General features: G+C 35.0%; 1 protein-coding gene across 4 annotated transcripts in view; it reads right to left on the minus strand.

Moving 5' to 3' along the window:
* Positions 1-94: 94 nt before the first annotated feature.
* LOC127509865 (putative leucine-rich repeat-containing protein DDB_G0290503) overlaps positions 95-19,441 on the minus strand; it is a 427,110-nt gene continuing 407,763 nt past the window's right edge. Inside the window, exons 1-5 of one of the 4 annotated variants that reach the window (XM_051889041.1) lie at positions 15,025-15,220; positions 13,954-14,054; positions 4,839-6,526; positions 4,698-4,719; positions 95-4,474 (exon numbers count right to left, since the gene is read on the minus strand). In XM_051889041.1, the coding sequence (XP_051745001.1) occupies positions 2,934-4,474; positions 4,698-4,719; positions 4,839-6,526; positions 13,954-14,053 (3,351 nt within the window). In that variant the 5' untranslated portion in view covers position 14,054; positions 15,025-15,220 and the 3' untranslated portion in view covers positions 95-2,933. Of the gene's footprint in view, positions 4,475-4,697; positions 4,720-4,838; positions 6,527-13,953; positions 14,055-15,024; positions 15,221-19,441 lie in introns of those variants that run through there. The other 3 variants (XM_051889044.1, XM_051889046.1, XM_051889043.1) reach the window with 3 other exon arrangements.

The raw sequence follows: 19,441 nt of genomic DNA on the forward strand, positions 1-19,441 counted from the left end.
ACACAAAATCAGTGTTTTACTGATACAAAACTGTATTAACAGTTCTCTATCAAGCCAAGAGGCAGACAGAGGAAGCAGAAAGCAGGAGACGAAGTGAAGGTAAAATAATCAAAGTTTATTGAGTAATCTTAGTTGTGTCTGTTTCAATGCTCAGTCAAATTTCATCTGACCATCACAAATCCTTCTGTTATTATATCACAAGCAATGGATAATTGCTGCTTCACAAAATCCTCCCGTGATGTTAAAAACCTTTAAATGGAGACATCTCTTGCTTGCTTGTGAAGACAACAGCACCTAACATTAACTAAACAAGATTAAACAGGAATGGAAAAATAATAGAAAATGACAGAACGATATATGTATCAGTAAAATTAGTATATAAATGGTTATTAAAAATGGTTATTTGATTAAATGGAATAATAAAAAGATTATAAATGAATAATAAAAAAAAAAAAAAAAACACAAATATATGGTTGCTCTTTTGAAACTACACAGAATTATTAGATCCTTTAGTCCCCCCTCTTAATCATATATGCAAACACAAACTGATTGAATGCAAGCAAACTTTCATAATCATTATCAAAACATACTTTGAAAAGCTCAGGTGATCTGACCATGCTCTTCCCTTCTACATGTCCTTTTAAAGAAAAGAACAGGTCTCTTCTGTCATACCGCATACCGGCGTCTGTTAGGGGGAATGTGTCATAGACTGTTGTTTTACTGCAGTTAAGTCATCTGACAAAACAAATCAACAATGAGATGTAATGTACAGGAGCAATATGATAAACAATCTTGAAACTACAGCTGCTAAAATGCTTCAAATGATTCCAAGTATCTCACTTAGACTTTCTATTTCAGATGAGGGGGAAAATTTCATTGAGTTTAACAACTTGTTCCTGAAGAACTTTAGCTAGATTGTTGACTAAATTACACATTTGCCCATGTTGTTTGTCAAGTTATAGAGATCAAATCAGACATGGGTAATGAATGTGCAAACAATTGCCAATTTGTGAACTTTTAGAGCTTTGGCATATGTGTAAAGTCAAAGACAGAGTGGCATCACTATGATTTTCTAGCCAATGATAATCATTGAATCCACATCATGTTATTTCTGATCACATCTTTCAGCATAATTAAAAACCATTCATCGATTGGCCTGATTTAAAATGTGCAGAACAAGTATGCAATTTAAAACCACCCCTGCATGAATATTAAAAACCAAAACAAAAATTGAAAACAGTTGATGTCAGTCTAACTTTTTTGTCTTGTTTCTTATATATCTTCTGTAGCTCATCATTTTTGTTCTTAAATGTCCTGGAAGTCGAAGATTGTTCCGTCTCTTTGTCTGAAGTTCCTGTTTGCAGGTGTTTGTCGACACTGAGTGTCCTCAGTATGATAAGGCTTGAACTTTTAACTTTGTTGAAATTATTTTGACTCCATTATAACCAGAGATATACAAAGACCATATAGACCATTTGTCTGACAACTAAACTATAGTCTGGTGTAAGCTAATGATCGTAGCCCCTCACCGCCATATCTTCATCATGAGGTTGGCCTCTAAGTCACTAAAACACAAGGTTCTTCCTTATGAGCTAATTTACAATGACTAATACACTATACTGCTAAAAGTATTGGGACACCCCTCCAAATCATTGAATTCAGGTGTTCCAATCACTTCCCTTCCTGTTCCAACATGACTGCGCACCAGTGCACAAAGCAAGGTCCATAAAGACATGGATGAGCGAGTTTGGTGTGGAGGAACTTGACTGGCCTGTACAGAGTCCTGACCTCAACCCGATAGACACCTTTGGGATGAATTAGAGCGGAGACTGTGAGCCAGGCCTTCTCGCCAACATCACTGCCTGACCTCACAAATGTGCTTCTGGAAGAATGGTCAAAAATTCCCATAAACACACTCCTAAACCTTGTGGAAAGCCTTCCCAGAAGAGTTGAGGCTGTTATAGCTGCAAAGGGTGGGCCAACTCCATATTAAACCCTACAGATTAAGAATGGGATGTCATTAAAGTTCATGTGCACGTAAAGGCAGGCGTCCCAAAAACTTTTGGCAATATAGTGTATGTATCCATCTAGTCTTCTCTAGCAATTTTACATCTAATGAACACGCCACCCCGCTTTGCTTGTTCCCTTGTTTCTCTTTTAATTCTTTCCTGTAGATTTCAGGTATATTGCGAAAAATCATAACTGCACTAGAAGCTTCTCCTCTCACCAAGACAAATTCCTTGTGTGTGTGTGTGTGTGTGTGTGTTAATGCCATACTTGGCATTAAAAGCTCATTCTGATTATGATACCTGTGTACAATAAATTTGTTTCTTTTGTTCAATATAATTTTATAACTCTTTCTAAAATGCAAGGGTTAAGGTTTTAAGTTTATAGTTGACAAAATGTCACTACCAAAAGCACTACTTTAAACTTTATATTATGCCTTAAATGTCTGTCTTGTCTGAAATTTTCTTAGGAACAAATTTAGAAGCATTACATTGAAGGAGCTAATAAAATAATTCAACTCAAATCAATATTAATGTGTCTAATTATTTACAAGTAGCTGTGTAATAAGAGTCGGGGTCCTGATCATCCTGTCTGGGTTTATTCTGTGATAACAACCGGCTGAATGTACATTGTCTCTTACATGTACAATGAGAATGTCACTGAACCCAATGAAGTCTACAGACTGTCTCATTAACGTGTGTTCCCGGTTCAGAACCAATAACATGTCTGAAATTCACCATCTGGGAATGATGTCTCCAACCAGCATTTGAAGACAGCAATGACCTTTTGGGAATTAAATGTTGTCCAACTATAACCAAAACATCCTAATAACTGTTGCATTTTAGAAAGAGTTAATACATTGAACAAAAATTTGTCCCAATATACCTAAATTCACTGCTCAGGTTTTGAGCTTGATATTGAGAATATTAGTATATGATGTCTTCGAAAACACCAAATAAACCTCCAGCAGCTCCTCCAATAACAGGAACATAGTGACTCCATTCACTAGCTCGTTTTGATCTGTATGGAGTCTTTGCTTCAGCTTCAGCCTTTTCTGTGTTGAATTTTACTTCAGCTTGTTTTAAAAGTTTAGCTTTTTCTGTCTTGAATTTTTCATCAGCTTCTTTTAAAGCTTTAGCCTTTTCTCTCTCATATTTTTCTTCAGCTTCTTTTAAAGCTTTTGCCTTGTTTTTTTCTTCAACTTTAGAGGCTTCCTCCACTTCTTTCTTGTGTCTTTCTTCAGCTTTTTTTAAAGCTTTAGCCTTTTCTGTTTCATGTCTTTCTCCAGCTATTTTTAAAGCTTTAGCCTTTTCTGTTTCATATTTTTCTTCAGCTTCTTTTAAAGCTTGAGCCTTTTCTGTTTCATATTTTTCTTCAGCTTCTTTTAAAGCTTTAGCCTTTTCTGTTTCATGTCTTTCTTCAGCTTCTTTTAAAGCTTTAGCCACTCGTCTGTCAAGTTTTTCATTATATTCATGCTCTGCTTGTTCTCTTGTTTCTCTTTGAATTATTTCCAGTAGGTTTTGTTTTTCTTTCTCATGTTTTTCTTCCATATATTTTATAAAGTTCTGTTGTTGTTCTCCTAGAGATTTTTCTTTACGTTTATTCTCCTCTTCAAATTCTTTCTGTTTCTCTTCCAGTATTTTCTTCATCTCTTTTTGTACATTCTTATCTTTTTCATTCTTGATTTCTTGTCCTCTCTTTTTAAACTCCTCTGTAGTTTTACTTAGTTCATTCTGCATCTCTTGTCTTTCTCTCTCATTTTCTTTCTTCATTTGTTCTATTTCAGCTTCATACTTGGCTCTCAGCTCTTCTTTTATTCTCTTGATCTCTTCTTCTTTCTCTTTCAGTATTCTCTCTTGTCCCTCTTTGATTTTCTTCTCCACCTGCTGGAACATCTCATTGGTGTAGAAACTCCCTCCATTTGCTGCCACCATACAGTCAATCTTATCCAGCAGCTCAGAAACCTGCGTCAGATCTTCAGTCTCATTGTTATTGAACACATGGTATCTGTGACCACACTGATGGACGAGGTTCTTTAAACTTTCATCATCTTCAATGTAATCTTGAATTTTTCTTCCTTTAAGTTTATCTCCTCTGGTGAACAGCACCATGGTGTACATTCTGGACTTGTCTCCAAATGTCCCGTAGATCAACTTCACTATGTCTTTCTCCTCTTGAGTGAATCGTCCCAGTTGAATCACCAGCAGAAACACATGTGGACCAGGTGCCGCCATTGAGATGCACATCATAATCTCCTTCCAGGTCTCAACATCACTGACTCCAGTATCATGCAGGCCTGGAGTGTCAATCACAGTTATCTGTCTTCTGTTGAACTCAGATGTTTCTTTCACTGAGCGTGAAGTCAGTATTGATTTAAAAGCTTCTCGTCTCAGTATGGTGTTTCCCGTTGCACTCTTCCCAACACCCGTCTTTCCCAGCAACACAATCCTCACATCATCACTGTCTGCTAAAGACAATTACTACAGTGAAATTCTTCAAAAATACACAAAATGAACAATTTCATCTGATATTAAAGCATTGTTTTTTTCATCCATATTATGCATTTTACGCTAATGTTTTTTTTTTTTTTTTGGAAACCATAACCTATATAATGTACATATCTACAGCATTTATTTTCACAGCATAGGTGTAAAACTGCCATAGTAGATATGAAAAAGTATATGACTCACCCGTACCTGCTCTGTTCCTTTTCTGAAAAACACATTTGATACTGATTTGAGAAAATGGCAATAAGGGGATAAGTTAATTATAAAAACTCACTGTCACAAAGCTGCATATATTTCTAATTAATCATCAGCTGATCATCATACCTCTGTGATGACTCTGATCACGTCACTGTCTACGGTGTAGTTGAGTTTCCCCAGCGCTGCATATTTGATCTCATACTCAGTTCCTGCTCTCAGATCAGTCAGAGTAACTGTGTGTTGATCCTTCAGCACAGGTTCAGATGTCCAGTCTGTGTCCTGCTTCGGTTTATACAGTAATCTGAGCTCCACTGTAGCAGGACATGATGGAGGAACCTTCAGAACCACATTTTGACCTTTGACCTCTTCAGTGATTGGACGGGGTGGTTTGGATGGAGGAGTAAAGCAAACAGCTTCTTCACATCCATGTTCATACAGGAGAATGCAGGAACCAGGATGATTCTCCATTTCTCTTGATGACACAATGAACCTGTCTTGTTTACAGCTGTTTGAATTGACCAAGTTCTTAAATATCTTCAAGTTTCTCTTCATGGTATTTTTGATCTCAGCAGTGAGCCAAGAAGTTTGCTTTGAATCAGGGATCTTCTGATCAGTTTCTCCTTGTGTTGAAGGACTCAAGTAGGCAGTTTGTTTAGAAAGAAGCACATCTGAGCAGTCCAGTGATGTAAACGTGTAACACACCAGGTTTCCAACATCCAGGCCCATCCAGATGGCATCTATGTTGTCTTCCACCTGTGCACCATAATCCTTTAGCCGTCCGAGGACTGATTTAATGATCTCAGACTCTCTTTCTCTTTCTTCCAGCCACTCTGCAAGATCACTTCCTCTGAATGGAGATTTGTCATTTTCTTGTAGAAGATCATTCAGTGCAGTTTCCTTCATCTTGTCCCCGCGGATGTCTGGCAGCAGAAAGCCGAGTTTCTTCACCAATGTCAACTTATATGTGTTGCAGTTTTGATTCATTTCCAGAATTTTATCATGAAATGCATCAAATGTCTGAGCAGGAGAGTCTTCTAGAAGATCACTGCATTTCATCTCAGCTGTATTTAAACTCTCAATCACTGATTCAGTCTTCATGATTAGATCCATGCTGATCTCCTTCAGAAGTTTTGAGGATCTTGAGTGAAGTTTGTTCAGAGGATAAAGCCAAACTTTCAGAGGAACTGCCAGCTTTTGATTTTCTCCCAGTAGTTTTGGAAGATCAGCAAAAACATTCATCGCATCTTCAAAAGAGGCTGGGTTAGATTGTAACTGGAAGTCTCCATAAAATGTACATGTGAAGTTTTTGACTGAAGATTGTTGGTCTTCATTCATGCTGAGATTAACATTTCCAGCTATTGAAGCGATGCCCTTTAGTTTATCTAGGGCCATGTTTACTTCTCCATCTACTGTGGTTTTGTCCTCATTTGTAGAAACTTCTCTGTCAAACACAAAGCAGGCATCTGCTCCATACAGTATTCCTGTCACTACATGAGTGGCAATATCATTATCATCATCAGGAATATTTTCAGCAGGCAACTGGTTAATGACCAGTTCTTTAAACTCGCTGGTTGAATGATAATGTAGCGTCAGTCTCTGCTGCTTGAAAGACTTCTTGGTGTCATTGAGATACTTTGCTGCTCCACTTACACTGATGAGTCCACTTAAAAGACTCAGTTTCAATTCGCCACCAATATTTAGTAATTTAGATTTATCCTTAATGGAGTCTGAAGCTGTGACTTTGAATCTTGTAGCAATTTGGCTACGAGAGGAAATATTCTTCTGAAGATCCTCTGGTTTCCAACATCTAAAGCCTGAAAAAGGAAAAATGCATCTGCAGTGAATTTATTAGAATCACATTTTATATCTAAAAGCTCTTGTTGATTTGGTTTCTTTTGTTTTTCGCCTGGCATTACGATGTGTTTTTGTGATTCGTTCAGTTCAGCGTTAAATACAGGTGGCAGCAGGTCAAAAACATTGTGATCGGATTACCAAAACATACAGAGGTCACCAGAAACACATGTGACCATATCGCATTTTTAGTGTAACTATTTTTAATACAAAGTTCTGGCATGAAACTCTAAATGGTGCAGGCTCATAAGTCCTTTACTCAATCTGCTAGTAATCACATTGTTATCTATACAGGTTTCTGTTGCATCAGCAGCCAATGAACTTGCTACATCTAAGAAAAGTGTTTTACTCCATATCACTGAGCATGTTGCATGGTCTGCCTCATTAAGTCTACGTCATTCTTAAATTATATCTTAAGCTGTAGCTTAACATTAATACCTGTTTCCTGAAACATTCTTAGTTAAGTATACCTTCTGTAAGTCATATACACAAGGTATACTTATATATATATATACAGGTGCTGGTCATATAATTAGAATATCATCAAAAAGTTGATTTATTTCACTAATTCCATTCAAAAAGTGAAACTTGTATATTATATTCATTCATTACACACAGACTGAAATATTTCAAATGTTTATTTCTTTTAATATTGATGATTATAACTGACAACTAAGGAAAATCCCAAATTCAGTATCTCAGAAAATTAGAATATTGTGAAAAGGTTCAATATTGAAGACACCTGGTGCCACACTCTAATCAGCTAATTAACTCAAAACACCTGCAAAGGCCTTTAAATGGTCTCTCAGTCTAGTTCTGTAGGCTACACAATCATGGGGAAGACCGCTGACTTGACAGTTGTCCAAAAGACGACCATTGACACCTTGCACAAGGAGGGCAAGACACAAAAGGTCATTGCAAAAGAGGCTGGCTGTTCACAGAGCTCTGTGTCCAAGCACATTAATAGAGAGGCGAAGGGAAGGAAAAGATGTGGTAGAAAAAAGTGTACAAGCAATAGGGATAACTGCACCCTGGAGAGGATTGTGAAACAAAACCCATTCAAAAATGTGGGGGAGATTCACAAAGAGTGGACTGCAGCTGGAGTCAGTGCTTCAAGAACCACTATGCACAGACGTATGCAAGGCATGAGTTTCATTCCTTGTGTCAAGCCACTCTTGAACAACAAACAGCGTCAGAAGCGTCTCGCCCGGGCTAAAGACAAAAAGGACTGGACTGCTGCTGAGTGGTCCAATGTTATGTTCTCTGATGAAAGTAAATTTTGCATTTCCTTTGGAAATCAGGGTCCCAGAGTCTGGAGGAAGAGAAGAGAGGCACACAATCCACGTTGCTTGAGGTCCAGTGTAAAGTTTCCACAGTCAGTGATGGTTTGGGGTGCCATGTCATCTGCTAGTGTTGGTCCACTGTGTTTTCTGAGGTCCAAGGTCAACGCAGCCGTATACCAAGAAGTTTTAGAGCACTTCATGCTTCCTGCTGCTGACCAACTTTATGGAGATGCAGATTTCATTTTCCAACAGGACTTGGCACCTGCAAACAGTGCCAAAGCTACCAGTACCTGGTTTAAGGACCATGGTATCCCTGTTCTTAATTGGCCAGCAAACTCGCCTGACCAGAAAATCGCCAGAAAATCTATGGGGTATTGTGAAGAGGAAGATGCGATATGCCAGACCCAACAATGCAGAAGAGCTGAAGGCCACTATCAGAGCAACCTGGGCTCTTATAACACCTGAGCCACAGACTGATCGACTCCATGCCACGCCGCATTGCTGCAGTAATTCAGGCAAAAGGAGCCCCAACTAAGTATTGAGTGCTGTACATGCTCATACTTTTCATGTTCATACTTTTCAGTTGGCCAAGATTTCTAAAAATCCTTTCTTTGTATTGTTCTTAAGTAATATTCTAATTTTCTGAGATACTGAATTTGGGATTTTCCTTAGTTGTCAGTTATAATCATCAAAATTAAAAGAAATAAACATTTGAAATATATCAGTCTGTGTGTAATGAATGAATATAATATACAAGTTTCACTTTTTGAATGGAATTAGTGAAATAAATCTACTTTTTGATGATATTTTAATTATATGACCAGCACCTGTGTATATATATATATATATATATGCTGTAAATTCTAACAAGTTCAGTTTACTTAGAAAAAGTTTGGAAACCGAATGCCATATTTTTGCAAAGCAAACTTGAAGGGAAACCTTAAGTTAAGTTAATGATCTGCTAAAAGTAAAGAAAGCAAACTCTTCCCAAGTAAATTAAGTATATAGTTAATGTCAATTCTAGTTAACATACTCTAGAATATTTACTAATCTTACTTAAGATTTAATAGTAAGATTACTAGAGGAATTCCATTTAACTAACAGTTTTTTAAGCAAATATCTTAAATAGCTACTATTATTCTCAACATGGTTTTAATCCTGCCATTTTAAGCTATGGAGACTTAGAAAACTATGTGCAATCGGTTTCCACTTTTTCTTTAAGTAAAAAGAAAGAGAAATAGTATGTTGTACTGACAAAAGCTTTGTTATATACAGTAGTCAACATTTGAAGTGGATCAAAAAAGTTAATCAAAGTTGTCCTAAGAAAAAGGTTTTAGGACAACTTTGATGAAAGGTTTTGATCCACTTCAAATGTTGACTACTATAGTTCACTTACAGGAGAGTACTACTAACTAAAAAAAAAAAGAACATTGTTGTGGTTTGCACACTGAATGTTGAGATCTGTGTGTAGCTCAAGCACAGTTGCTGTTACAGATACCCAATTAAAAGTTTCACAAAACCTTGATAACATTAGTGTTAATGCAAACATTTTAAAACATCACTATTGATTACAAAAATTGAACATCTATCTAAACAATGTTGAGTTGGAAACCAAATCACCTCTTAAAAGTGATCTATTTATTACTTATCTTCCTTTGAAACCACAAACTGTGATTTCTTGATGCACTGCTGCACCAAGATGGAGAGAATAATAAAATCTTTAACGAAAGTTCCGAGTGCCCAACCAAAGGGAACATGAATCACCATAATGGTAAGTAAAAAAAAAAATTTTAGGAAAATCAACATCAATTTATGAAGTCAGCTTATGATGTTCTCTCAAATTATACAGTTGTGTTGACAATTAAAAATTACAGATGACTTGGGAAAAGAGTGAATGTAACTGCAGACGTGAAGGAAGTGGGTGAAAAGTCAATTAAGATTAAGATTTGCATATATATATATATATATATATATATATATATATATATATATATGTATGTATATGTACTGAATAAGCATACAAGCCAAGTCAGAAAGTCAACTTTATTTCTAAAGCACTTTATACAATATAGATTGTTTCACAGCAGCTTCACTTACGTGTAAGTGCTGACAAACTCCCGTATGAAGTGTTGCTTTTGCAAGATATGTGTGATGTTTTGCATATTGCATGCTTTGTGGTTTTGAGTTTTCAGAATTGGCGTCATAGTTTCAAAAACTGTGTAAGCAATTTGAAAAAAACTCTAAGTATCTTTTGGCAAGTTCGTAGTTTTACTGTGTATCAAAGATATTAGCATTAACTTTTACTGTCTATGTGACTACATTCTTGAATAAGTATATTTACTCTTTACTCCAATACATTTGTGATGAGTAATGCAATTACTTGTTACATTTTGCATGGTATATGTGACTTTTTTCTGCAGATCTTTATTTCTACAGGGAATTGAAGGTATTGTATCTTGTGTGTTTTGCCCTTACTCACACTTGTCAACAAAGCTACTTGTATTAGAATGCATACCAGGTAGTTGCTGAATTGCAAATGTTTCATATTAGTCAAAATCTGCTAAGGGGTAATTAAATGTAATAAATCATGTAAAAACCGAGAAGGAATTTTAATTTATGGAAAATTATCATCCAGTTATACATTATACACCATTTCAAAAATTCCTAAAGATCCTCCCTACATTGTTTCGAGGATAGATTCACTAACAGAAAAGGTTTCCCAGTTTATTGATTATGAATTACATTTTTGGACTAAAATACAATCAATACAAATTGAATAAAATGATTAGTTGGCTACATTAGATGTCTCCTCGTTATATACATCTATTCCCCAATAAAGAGCGCAGCAATTATCTACTTTATAACTCCTAAAAATTCTGATAAATTCATCAAATTCATTACAGAGATGATCATCAAAAAATTATTTTGTGTGGCCTGCTCAACGATAATTAAAATCAATCAGTTGTACATTCTGGAAAAGTGTATCTTGTTAAATCATTAATTACTTGCTCCACATCAAATGTAAATGCTCTTGTCCATTAATTTACAGGAAAAACTAGTCGTCCACTACAAACTTGTATTAGTGAACACTGATCTGTGATTAGGAGTTGTGATGTCCATTTGCCAATTGCCGGACATTTTCACGATCATGAAATTAAAGATTTAACTTGTATATGTATTAAAAAAGTAACAAAATCTAGAAGAGGTGGAAATATAGAGAAAAAAAAACGTACAACGAGAAGCTTATTGGATGTATCAATTAAAAAGTATGTCCCCTCTGGGTCTTAATGAAGGGGGGAGATGCATTTGATTGTAATCAGGGCTGGATTTTCCGATAGCATTGTCTCTTAATGCGCTACTAAGACTCTAAAGTTATACCTGAACTGAATATATACCTTTTCTAGGCGTGTTATCCGAACTATACCTTAGGAGGTTTCTTAAGGTATATCTTCTTAAGTGCAATGTTATCAGGTGCTTATGGCAAGCTGTTTTGACTTTTATTCATTTTAAGGATATGAATTCTTGATATCAAAAATTCAATTCTTGATATCAGGAATTACATTTCCACTAGTAAAACTAGAATTATCTGTCATTGTATTTTCACTAGTGAAATGTCACCATGGGCTGCCCTTCAAATTCATTTGTTGATATCAAGAATTAATTTCTTACTAGTTGAAATTCCAATGTCACATATCAGAAATGCATGTCTTACTAGTAAAAATCATAATTTTTGATATCATTAATTACTTTGTTACTAGTGCAAATATCTTTTCTTGATATCAACAATTGAATTGCTACTAGTAACAATGTTCATTTTTTATATCAATAATTTGATTGTCACTAGAGACAATGTTATATCTGATATCATGAATGTGATTGTTAGTAAGAAAGCCATTTTAGATATCTGAAATTATACTGATATCAGAAATACATTTTCACATATCAAAAATGAAGATTTTTTACTAGTAGCAATTCAGTTGTTGATATCAAGAAGTGACATTTCAACTATGGTGCCAACTGAATTCTTGATATCAAAAATTCACATTTTTACTAGTAACAATGAAATTATTGATATCAAAATGTATGATTTTTACTAGCAAGAATTGTATTTCTGATATGTGAAATTGGAATTTCAACTAGTAAGAAATGAATTCTTGATATCAACAATTGAATTTGAATGGCAGCCTATGGAGACATTTCTATAGTGAAAGTACAATTACTGATATCAAGAATTGAATTGTTGATATCAAGAATTCATATCCTGAGAATGGATAAAAGTCCAAACGGCTTGCCATAGGTACTGACCATGGCGCTGGCGCTGAATTGGTTTATCAATGGCTCGAGAATCGATAAATCACTCTACGCACTCTACTGCTTCACTGCGTTAAAGAGGCACTTCAGAAATTGCATTTATCAGCGCTTAAAGGGATCTTATAAAAATAATCCAAATTGCAAACTAAATTTATATTGTAATTTATGTATATTCTAGTGTGAGTTTAAGGCGACCATTATTTTAGAAGGTATTAATTCCTTGGAGACGCGTCATGCAGCTGACAGATATGTAGGTATCGCGATTATACCGTTTTTCCTTTTTATTTAAAATATTCACAAACTTGTTAACTATGTCATGAATTTAAAATATGTGAAAGTGAATGTGTTTTGTCGCGCGATGAGTATGCACCGCAATTCAGAGCTGTCGGATTTATGAAATTTTCCCAGAAATACATAAGCGTAAGTGACTGGAGAACTGCGAGAAGAATAGAGTAAATAATGTGTATATGATATGAATAAAAGCCTTCTTCAAATTTTATAATTTAAAGGGTTATTACTGCAGCTTCTATAGACATCAGCGTAAATTTCAATTTCTTTTGAAATTTCCATTCATCTAATAATCATCTAATAAAAAAACAACAACAACATTGATAATAATCATAAATGTTTCTTGAGCATCAAATCATCATATTAGAATGATTTCTGAAGGATCACGTGACACTGAAGACTGGAGTAATGATTCTGAAAATTCAGCTTTGATCACAGGAATAAATTACATTTTAAAATATATTACAACATTATTATAAAGTTATTTTAAATTGTAATAATATTTAACAGAATTACGTTTTAATACACCCAGTGTTCAATTGGGATAATGGCAAAGAATAAAATACAAAGATTCACTGCTAAATTCAGATCCAGAGACAGACGCGCGCTCAGCGCTTGTCATGTATCACAACTATTCAGTGTTTTCAACCTCATCAGGCTTATTTTAGGATTCATACATTTAAATACACATTTGAATGAAGTACTAGGCTACATAAAAAAGACATTTATAGTTTGTTAAAATTATATTCCATACACAGATGTCTGAAAGCTGAAATATTAACCCTTTCAATTATATAATTTGACGAAGTGTTTTATTCAGATACACATTGTGTATGAAACAATAAAGTTTACTCTATTCTTCTCCCAGTTCACCGGCTACATCTATATATTTCGGGAAAAATTTCGTAAACCCGACAGCTCTGAATTGCGGTGCAAACTCATCGCGCGACAAAACACATTCACTTCCACATATTTTACAATCGGAATATATCATAACATTCATAATATAATTAACAAGTTTGTGAATATTTTGAATAAAAAAGGAAACACAAAATAAACGCGACACATATCTGTCAGCTGCATGACGCGTCTTAATACCTTCTAAAATAATGCTCTAAAATGGTCGCATTAAACTCGTGCACGCTAGAATATAGATAAATTACAACATAGATTTAGTTTGCAATTTTGATTATTTTATAAGATCCCATATTAGTCCTGATAAATACAGTTTCTACTGCTGAAGTGATTTTTTATAAAGACCACTGCTTTCACCCATAACGCAGTGAAGCAGCCCTGCATAGAGTTTCTCGAGCCATCGATGTCAACCAATTCAGCACCAGCGCCATGGACAGCACCTGGTAACGTCGCATGTAAGAGGACCTCCTAAGGAGTTCGGGGAACACGCCTATGGTATATCTTCAGTTAAGGTGTATAACTTTAGATTCTTCGTAACGCGCTAAGAGACACTGCATTATTGCTTTCAACAAATGCCATATGTATTTTGGTACCTGGTATTAATGCGTCTTTTCTGCAGTCGTACAGCATGCCCAACTCGAAGGATCTCCCAAGAGCTGCAGTTTTTATCACATTCACTCCGACTGAATCCATACTAAAGACAATCAGATGAGAAAAACAGATCAGTGAGATTAGTTACTGCATGTGAACTACCACAAAAATATGCTGACATGCTGAGAAAAAAAAGATATAAAGAATAAAGATAACTTTACACCAAGCGTCCGAGATGCACAGTTTGAGAAATAAAGATGCTGAATGCAGAATTTACATTATTTAATACTCTCTCTCTCTCTCTCTCTCTCTATTAAATTAATTAATTAATTAAAAATAAAAAGTCCCTAAAGTATGGAAGCTGGGTTGCTTGTTTCCAAATAATAATAATAATAATACTACAGTTAATTTCGAGTTTACATCTCACAATTCTGATATTTTAAACAGGTGTTTCACCTGTATTTTGAATCAAGCATTGTATTGTGTTATAGGGTTGACAGAAGAATCCGTATATTTAACCGATTTCTTTTTTTCAGTATTTTTATGAATATCATAATCGGAGATTATAGAATAGCAGAATAGCAACATTAGTTAATGCACTTGTGAACTAACATGATTTTTAATAAAGGTTAATAAAAGCCATTGTTCATGTTAACCAGCGTCAAAAAATGAGAATGTGTTATCGAAATATATGCATTATGGAAATTTATAGAAATAAACTAAAATACGAATATTATTATCATTATTATTAATCTGAATAATTTATTTGTGTTTTAAACGCTAAGTTTAAAAACAAAAGTATTTAAAATAAGTACTTGCTATTCTGAACCTGTAGCTCGTGCCCTGTTTATTCTACATCGTCATGTTTTATTAATATTAGCATTTTCCATACAGTCTTGGCATCTTTACAGGTTTAATCTGTGACTGATCTCAGACCAGGTAAAATATTGAAATATTATTTAAAATGATTGGAGAAACAAGTTCCAGTGTGAGACATTTTTATGTATTTTATTTCTTATGAACATTCTTATAAAGTATTCTTATAATGTATTTCAACATAATTCTTCACTCACCTTCTTTCAGTTTATCCTGTTGAAGAGGAGCTGAACTTGTCTTTAGACTAGTGAACAAAAGCAAGACGTTTAAATGTTTCTCTGTACAAACCTTGAAATGAGTTTGTCGTGATTTTATTTCTCTGCGACTGACTTTTATTTGCTGGTCAAATTACACTTTTTTTTAAGTTCCGCTAAACCATTTTTTTTTTTTTAACAAAGGTATAGGCTTGGAAAGTACCCACATCCTCATTGCTGTTATTCTGACACCTTTATGTGACACTTCAGCGCTTTCAATTCTCAGCATCATTTACTGGAAATCATGTCCTTTCTGGTTCAGCCACTTAACCTCTTGTTTACAAAACAGGATTGGCATCATACAGAAACAAACAGCAAACAAACAGCACATATACAACATATTCGTTCTGTTTAGGCTTTATTTGATTAAAACTAGCTACAATTAAAACGTCGCAGATGTTCTTTTCTGACGAACTAGAGATTTTCACTTAGAAATTGCTAGAAAATTTCACAAAACAATTACAAAGAAACAGAAAGTAACACACTGGATTAATCGTGATATTTTAAGAAGAAATATTTTTCTCAATAATCTGTTTTATTTACAAGTTTGAAAAACGTTTTTTTACAGCATTGTTTACATTCGTTTATCTTTCAGCTCTTTCAAATGAACTGATTTCTTTTGTCTTTCAAAAACTAGTCATATTGAAATTTCACTTTCTGTAGGCCTAAGTGCAATTAAACTACTGCATAAGTAAACTTAGAAACGCACATACATCCTTACACGCAGGGACGTGCACAGACATTTTGGGGGGCAGGGGCTCAATCAGAAAAAAGGGCACTTCTCATAATTATTTATTTAAAAAAATAATAAACCCTTAAATATATTAAGACAACTCTGACTTCCTTACCAATTTATTTTAATTCCCCTACACTCACGCAATTGTTTTATACTCCACAGATTTCTACAAAATAATCAGTTCACACAGAGACCATGGTCTTCTTTAGTGTTCACTAGGTTTATCACAAGAGCAGGCAACAGCAAAGGAAACTATGCCACAGTGTGCACGTTTTCTACTATTTTCAAGTAGCTATATATTTAGAATAAATGACCGCACCAAGGAGAGGGACATAGTTTCACTAATAATGTTTATTTTGCACAAATCAATAAATCGTTTTAATTCTTTTGGTGTTATTGGAATACTTCTTTCATCTAGTGGACAATTTTAAGATTTTGATCCATTTTTGCTGCCATGTCTTTTACTCTAATGGAAAGAAAACTTAACCCTAACCCTACACATTTAGATGGTGTTTGTTTTAAGCCTACTACCATCCGTCTGTTTGCATCTGTAAATTTCTTCTAAATTAACCAAAACAAGCTAATCTGCATATTTAAACACATCAAGAGTTTTTTTTCCTCTGAAATGTTATAAATACATTATATATTATAACAAATGCCTGCAAAGGACGCCAGAAGCCTGCTGATTTTTGTTGTTACATAGCACCGCACGATCAAAGCCAACCACCATAATTAAAAATATATATTATTAGTTAAATAATAATATTCAGCCACTTTTTTTTTTTTTTTTTTTTTGATAGAAATGCTGCAGCCACTTTTATTGATGTATTATCCTGTGTAAGTGTAGATTTAAGAATAGCATTATGTAATGCTGTACTATGATTTTTAAATAGTTTTAATAAATCGTGCATCCTTAGAAAACTGTATAATAATGCGGTTCATGGATTCGCGTCTGTGAAATGCTCCTCTTCTTGTATTGACAGCCCTACAGATATCTTTACCATGGTTCAAAACGCAATGCATAGCTCATTAAAATAATTGAAATTTTAATATGACATAAATTACATTAGTATCAAATCAGGCAGATGCGTTGATGGTTAACGCGGCGTTAAACGTATAAATAATCTCATCTAGGATCCATCTAGGCAGGGCCGTAACCACCATAGACATTGATATAATTAGAAATGGCCAAACCCCCCAATAATTAGAAATGGCCAAATCGTCCCCCCAATATTTGAAATTCTTGCACTTCACAGAACAGACGGGCGCGTCAGTCGATCGCTTAAAGTCCCGGGTATACTTCACTTTACGCGCCCGGACGCGTCCGCGCATCTTTTAAAGTATACTAAACCACGGATGCGCGCGGATGACCGAGTTTGACACATGCGCAGTACAATTTTTTCTATACTCTTTACCAGACATCGTGTCATCAACGGGACATTCGCTGGGCAGGATGGGAGAAGAAAAATAGTGCATCCATTGCAACATAGTTCAGAAGATACACCAAGAAAACAGGAATGAAAAACGACGGAGAAGGCAGTTTACTCGTCTTGTTTTTGAATTGCTCTTTACACACTCTTCTTCGACGACTGCACATTGTACTGTACGTATTGCCACCTAGTGGACTCTTCTGTCCTGCTTGCGCATGCGCTGTTGCACGCGCACCGTCCGCGTGGTCTCGAAATTTGGGCTGCACGCGGACGGGATGTGCGGCCAGCCCTGCACGAAGGCGGACGGCCGAAGTATACCCGGGGCTTAACGCCATTGCGGAGGTTATATTTTTCCGGTAAAATTACAAAACAATTCCATTAGGGAATTTAAATATTTATTGCGGATTGATATATTTATTCACTAAACTGAAGAATCTCGGAACTAACAATAAATTGTATTGTGAAACTATATCACATTAAAAATGAGTTCTCAATATACTATTGAAATTGATTTCTGGACATCGTAATTTTATTTTTTTTCTACAGTTGTTATTGTACGTATCTGATATAGCATTGTATTAGCAGCAGTTTCGTTCACTGTTTTGTTTCTTTATGCTTTATTTAAAAAAAAAAAAAAAAAAAAAAGGTCCCCCCGATGTTCAAGACGTGGTTACGGCCTTGCATCTAGGGCTTTTTTCTTTTTCGTTTCTCATCGCCAGACAGCTGTTGTCTTTTCCCGGGCATAGTTGTCACAAGTTTTCAGCCAGCAGCAAACATGAGGTGGGGCGTGGCGCGCGCACGTGCGAGAATGAATGGCGTGTCGCGGAGGGAGGGCTGCTGAACTCTACAAAGCCGTCCTGATATATAGCATTTATTATTATTTTTATTCAGTAAATATATTTTTGACAGGGAAGCTGTGCACAAACAGGAATATTTTTTCATTTATTTAAAAAAAAAAAAAAAAAAAAAAAAAAAAAAGAGCACCCCAGAAAAAAAGGGCAATTTCTCTCGAGGAATAAAAAGGGCAGGGGCTCAAGCCCCCTTTTATGTCTATGTGTGCACGTGCCTGCTTACACGATGAATTAAACATGAAGTAGGCCTATATCAGGGGCGTTTCCTCCGAGGAGGCAAGGGAGGCAATAATGGATATTACAAAAATAAAACAACGCAAATGTTACAAAATTTGACATCAAAAAGTGTAAAAGTCACTCGTTTTTCTAAAGAAACCCTGTCAAACAGCGACACCCGCAGGTAAAGTTACAGCGGTCCGCGTCTCTGTGCCTCCCTTCAGCTCATACAGTACATAAAGTATTGAATGAAAATGTCTCTGAAACATCTGTGTATTAGTCAAATATTGCATTTATTTTATTTAAACTGTGATAAAGTATGTAAACGCAGCGCGAGCGTCACTATGAGAAGCAGAAAGTGTCCGACGCGGCTACTCTCGCCGATCGGTTACATCCAGCCGCAGCCGATGTCGAACACACACCTAATAAAATAACATCATACAGACGTTGAAGATCTACATTTGACATAAAAGATAGAATATTATAGAATATTTCACAAAATTATTATTATTTTTTTTTTTTTTTTACTGTATTTTGATAAAAAAAAAAATGCAGCTTTAGTGAATCTTCTTTCAAAAACTTACAGACCCAATGGTTTGGATGGTGTGTATATAATTTTTAAAAAATACATAATTTAAGGTAGAAATACATATTGTATTTTCACTTAATCATTTAAAAAATCATAAAAGTTAAATTGAAAACTGAATAAATTTCACATTTGAAGTTGAAACACAAACTTGATTATTTAATCAGTATCACAGAAACAGAGCTGTTTCATAAGAGCTGTCATCCACTCGAGCAGGACTGAAGAAACAGCACTGAGTAAAACATACAGTGGAAAAAAAACATTTAGAGAAAAAGATTTAAAAAAAAAAAAACATGTCATAAAACAGTGATTAAACTGTTCTCTCAAGGTGAGTGTCTCATTATTACTGCACAAAATTTATACTTATTAAAATATTGATACAAAGAACTCATCTGGGGAACTCCTCCTGTAGAGTGTACTTTTTTAAAAGTTTAATTTTTTTCAAAGTTTACTTTGATTTTAAGAATGAATGAATAATAATGAATCACATATTTATGTATTTATGGTAGTTTTTATCATAAGGTCTATTTCTTGTCTGGTC

This window comes from Ctenopharyngodon idella, chromosome 3 (assembly GCF_019924925.1).
Source record: "Ctenopharyngodon idella isolate HZGC_01 chromosome 3, HZGC01, whole genome shotgun sequence".
Classification (NCBI taxonomy): domain Eukaryota; kingdom Metazoa; phylum Chordata; class Actinopteri; order Cypriniformes; family Xenocyprididae; genus Ctenopharyngodon; species Ctenopharyngodon idella.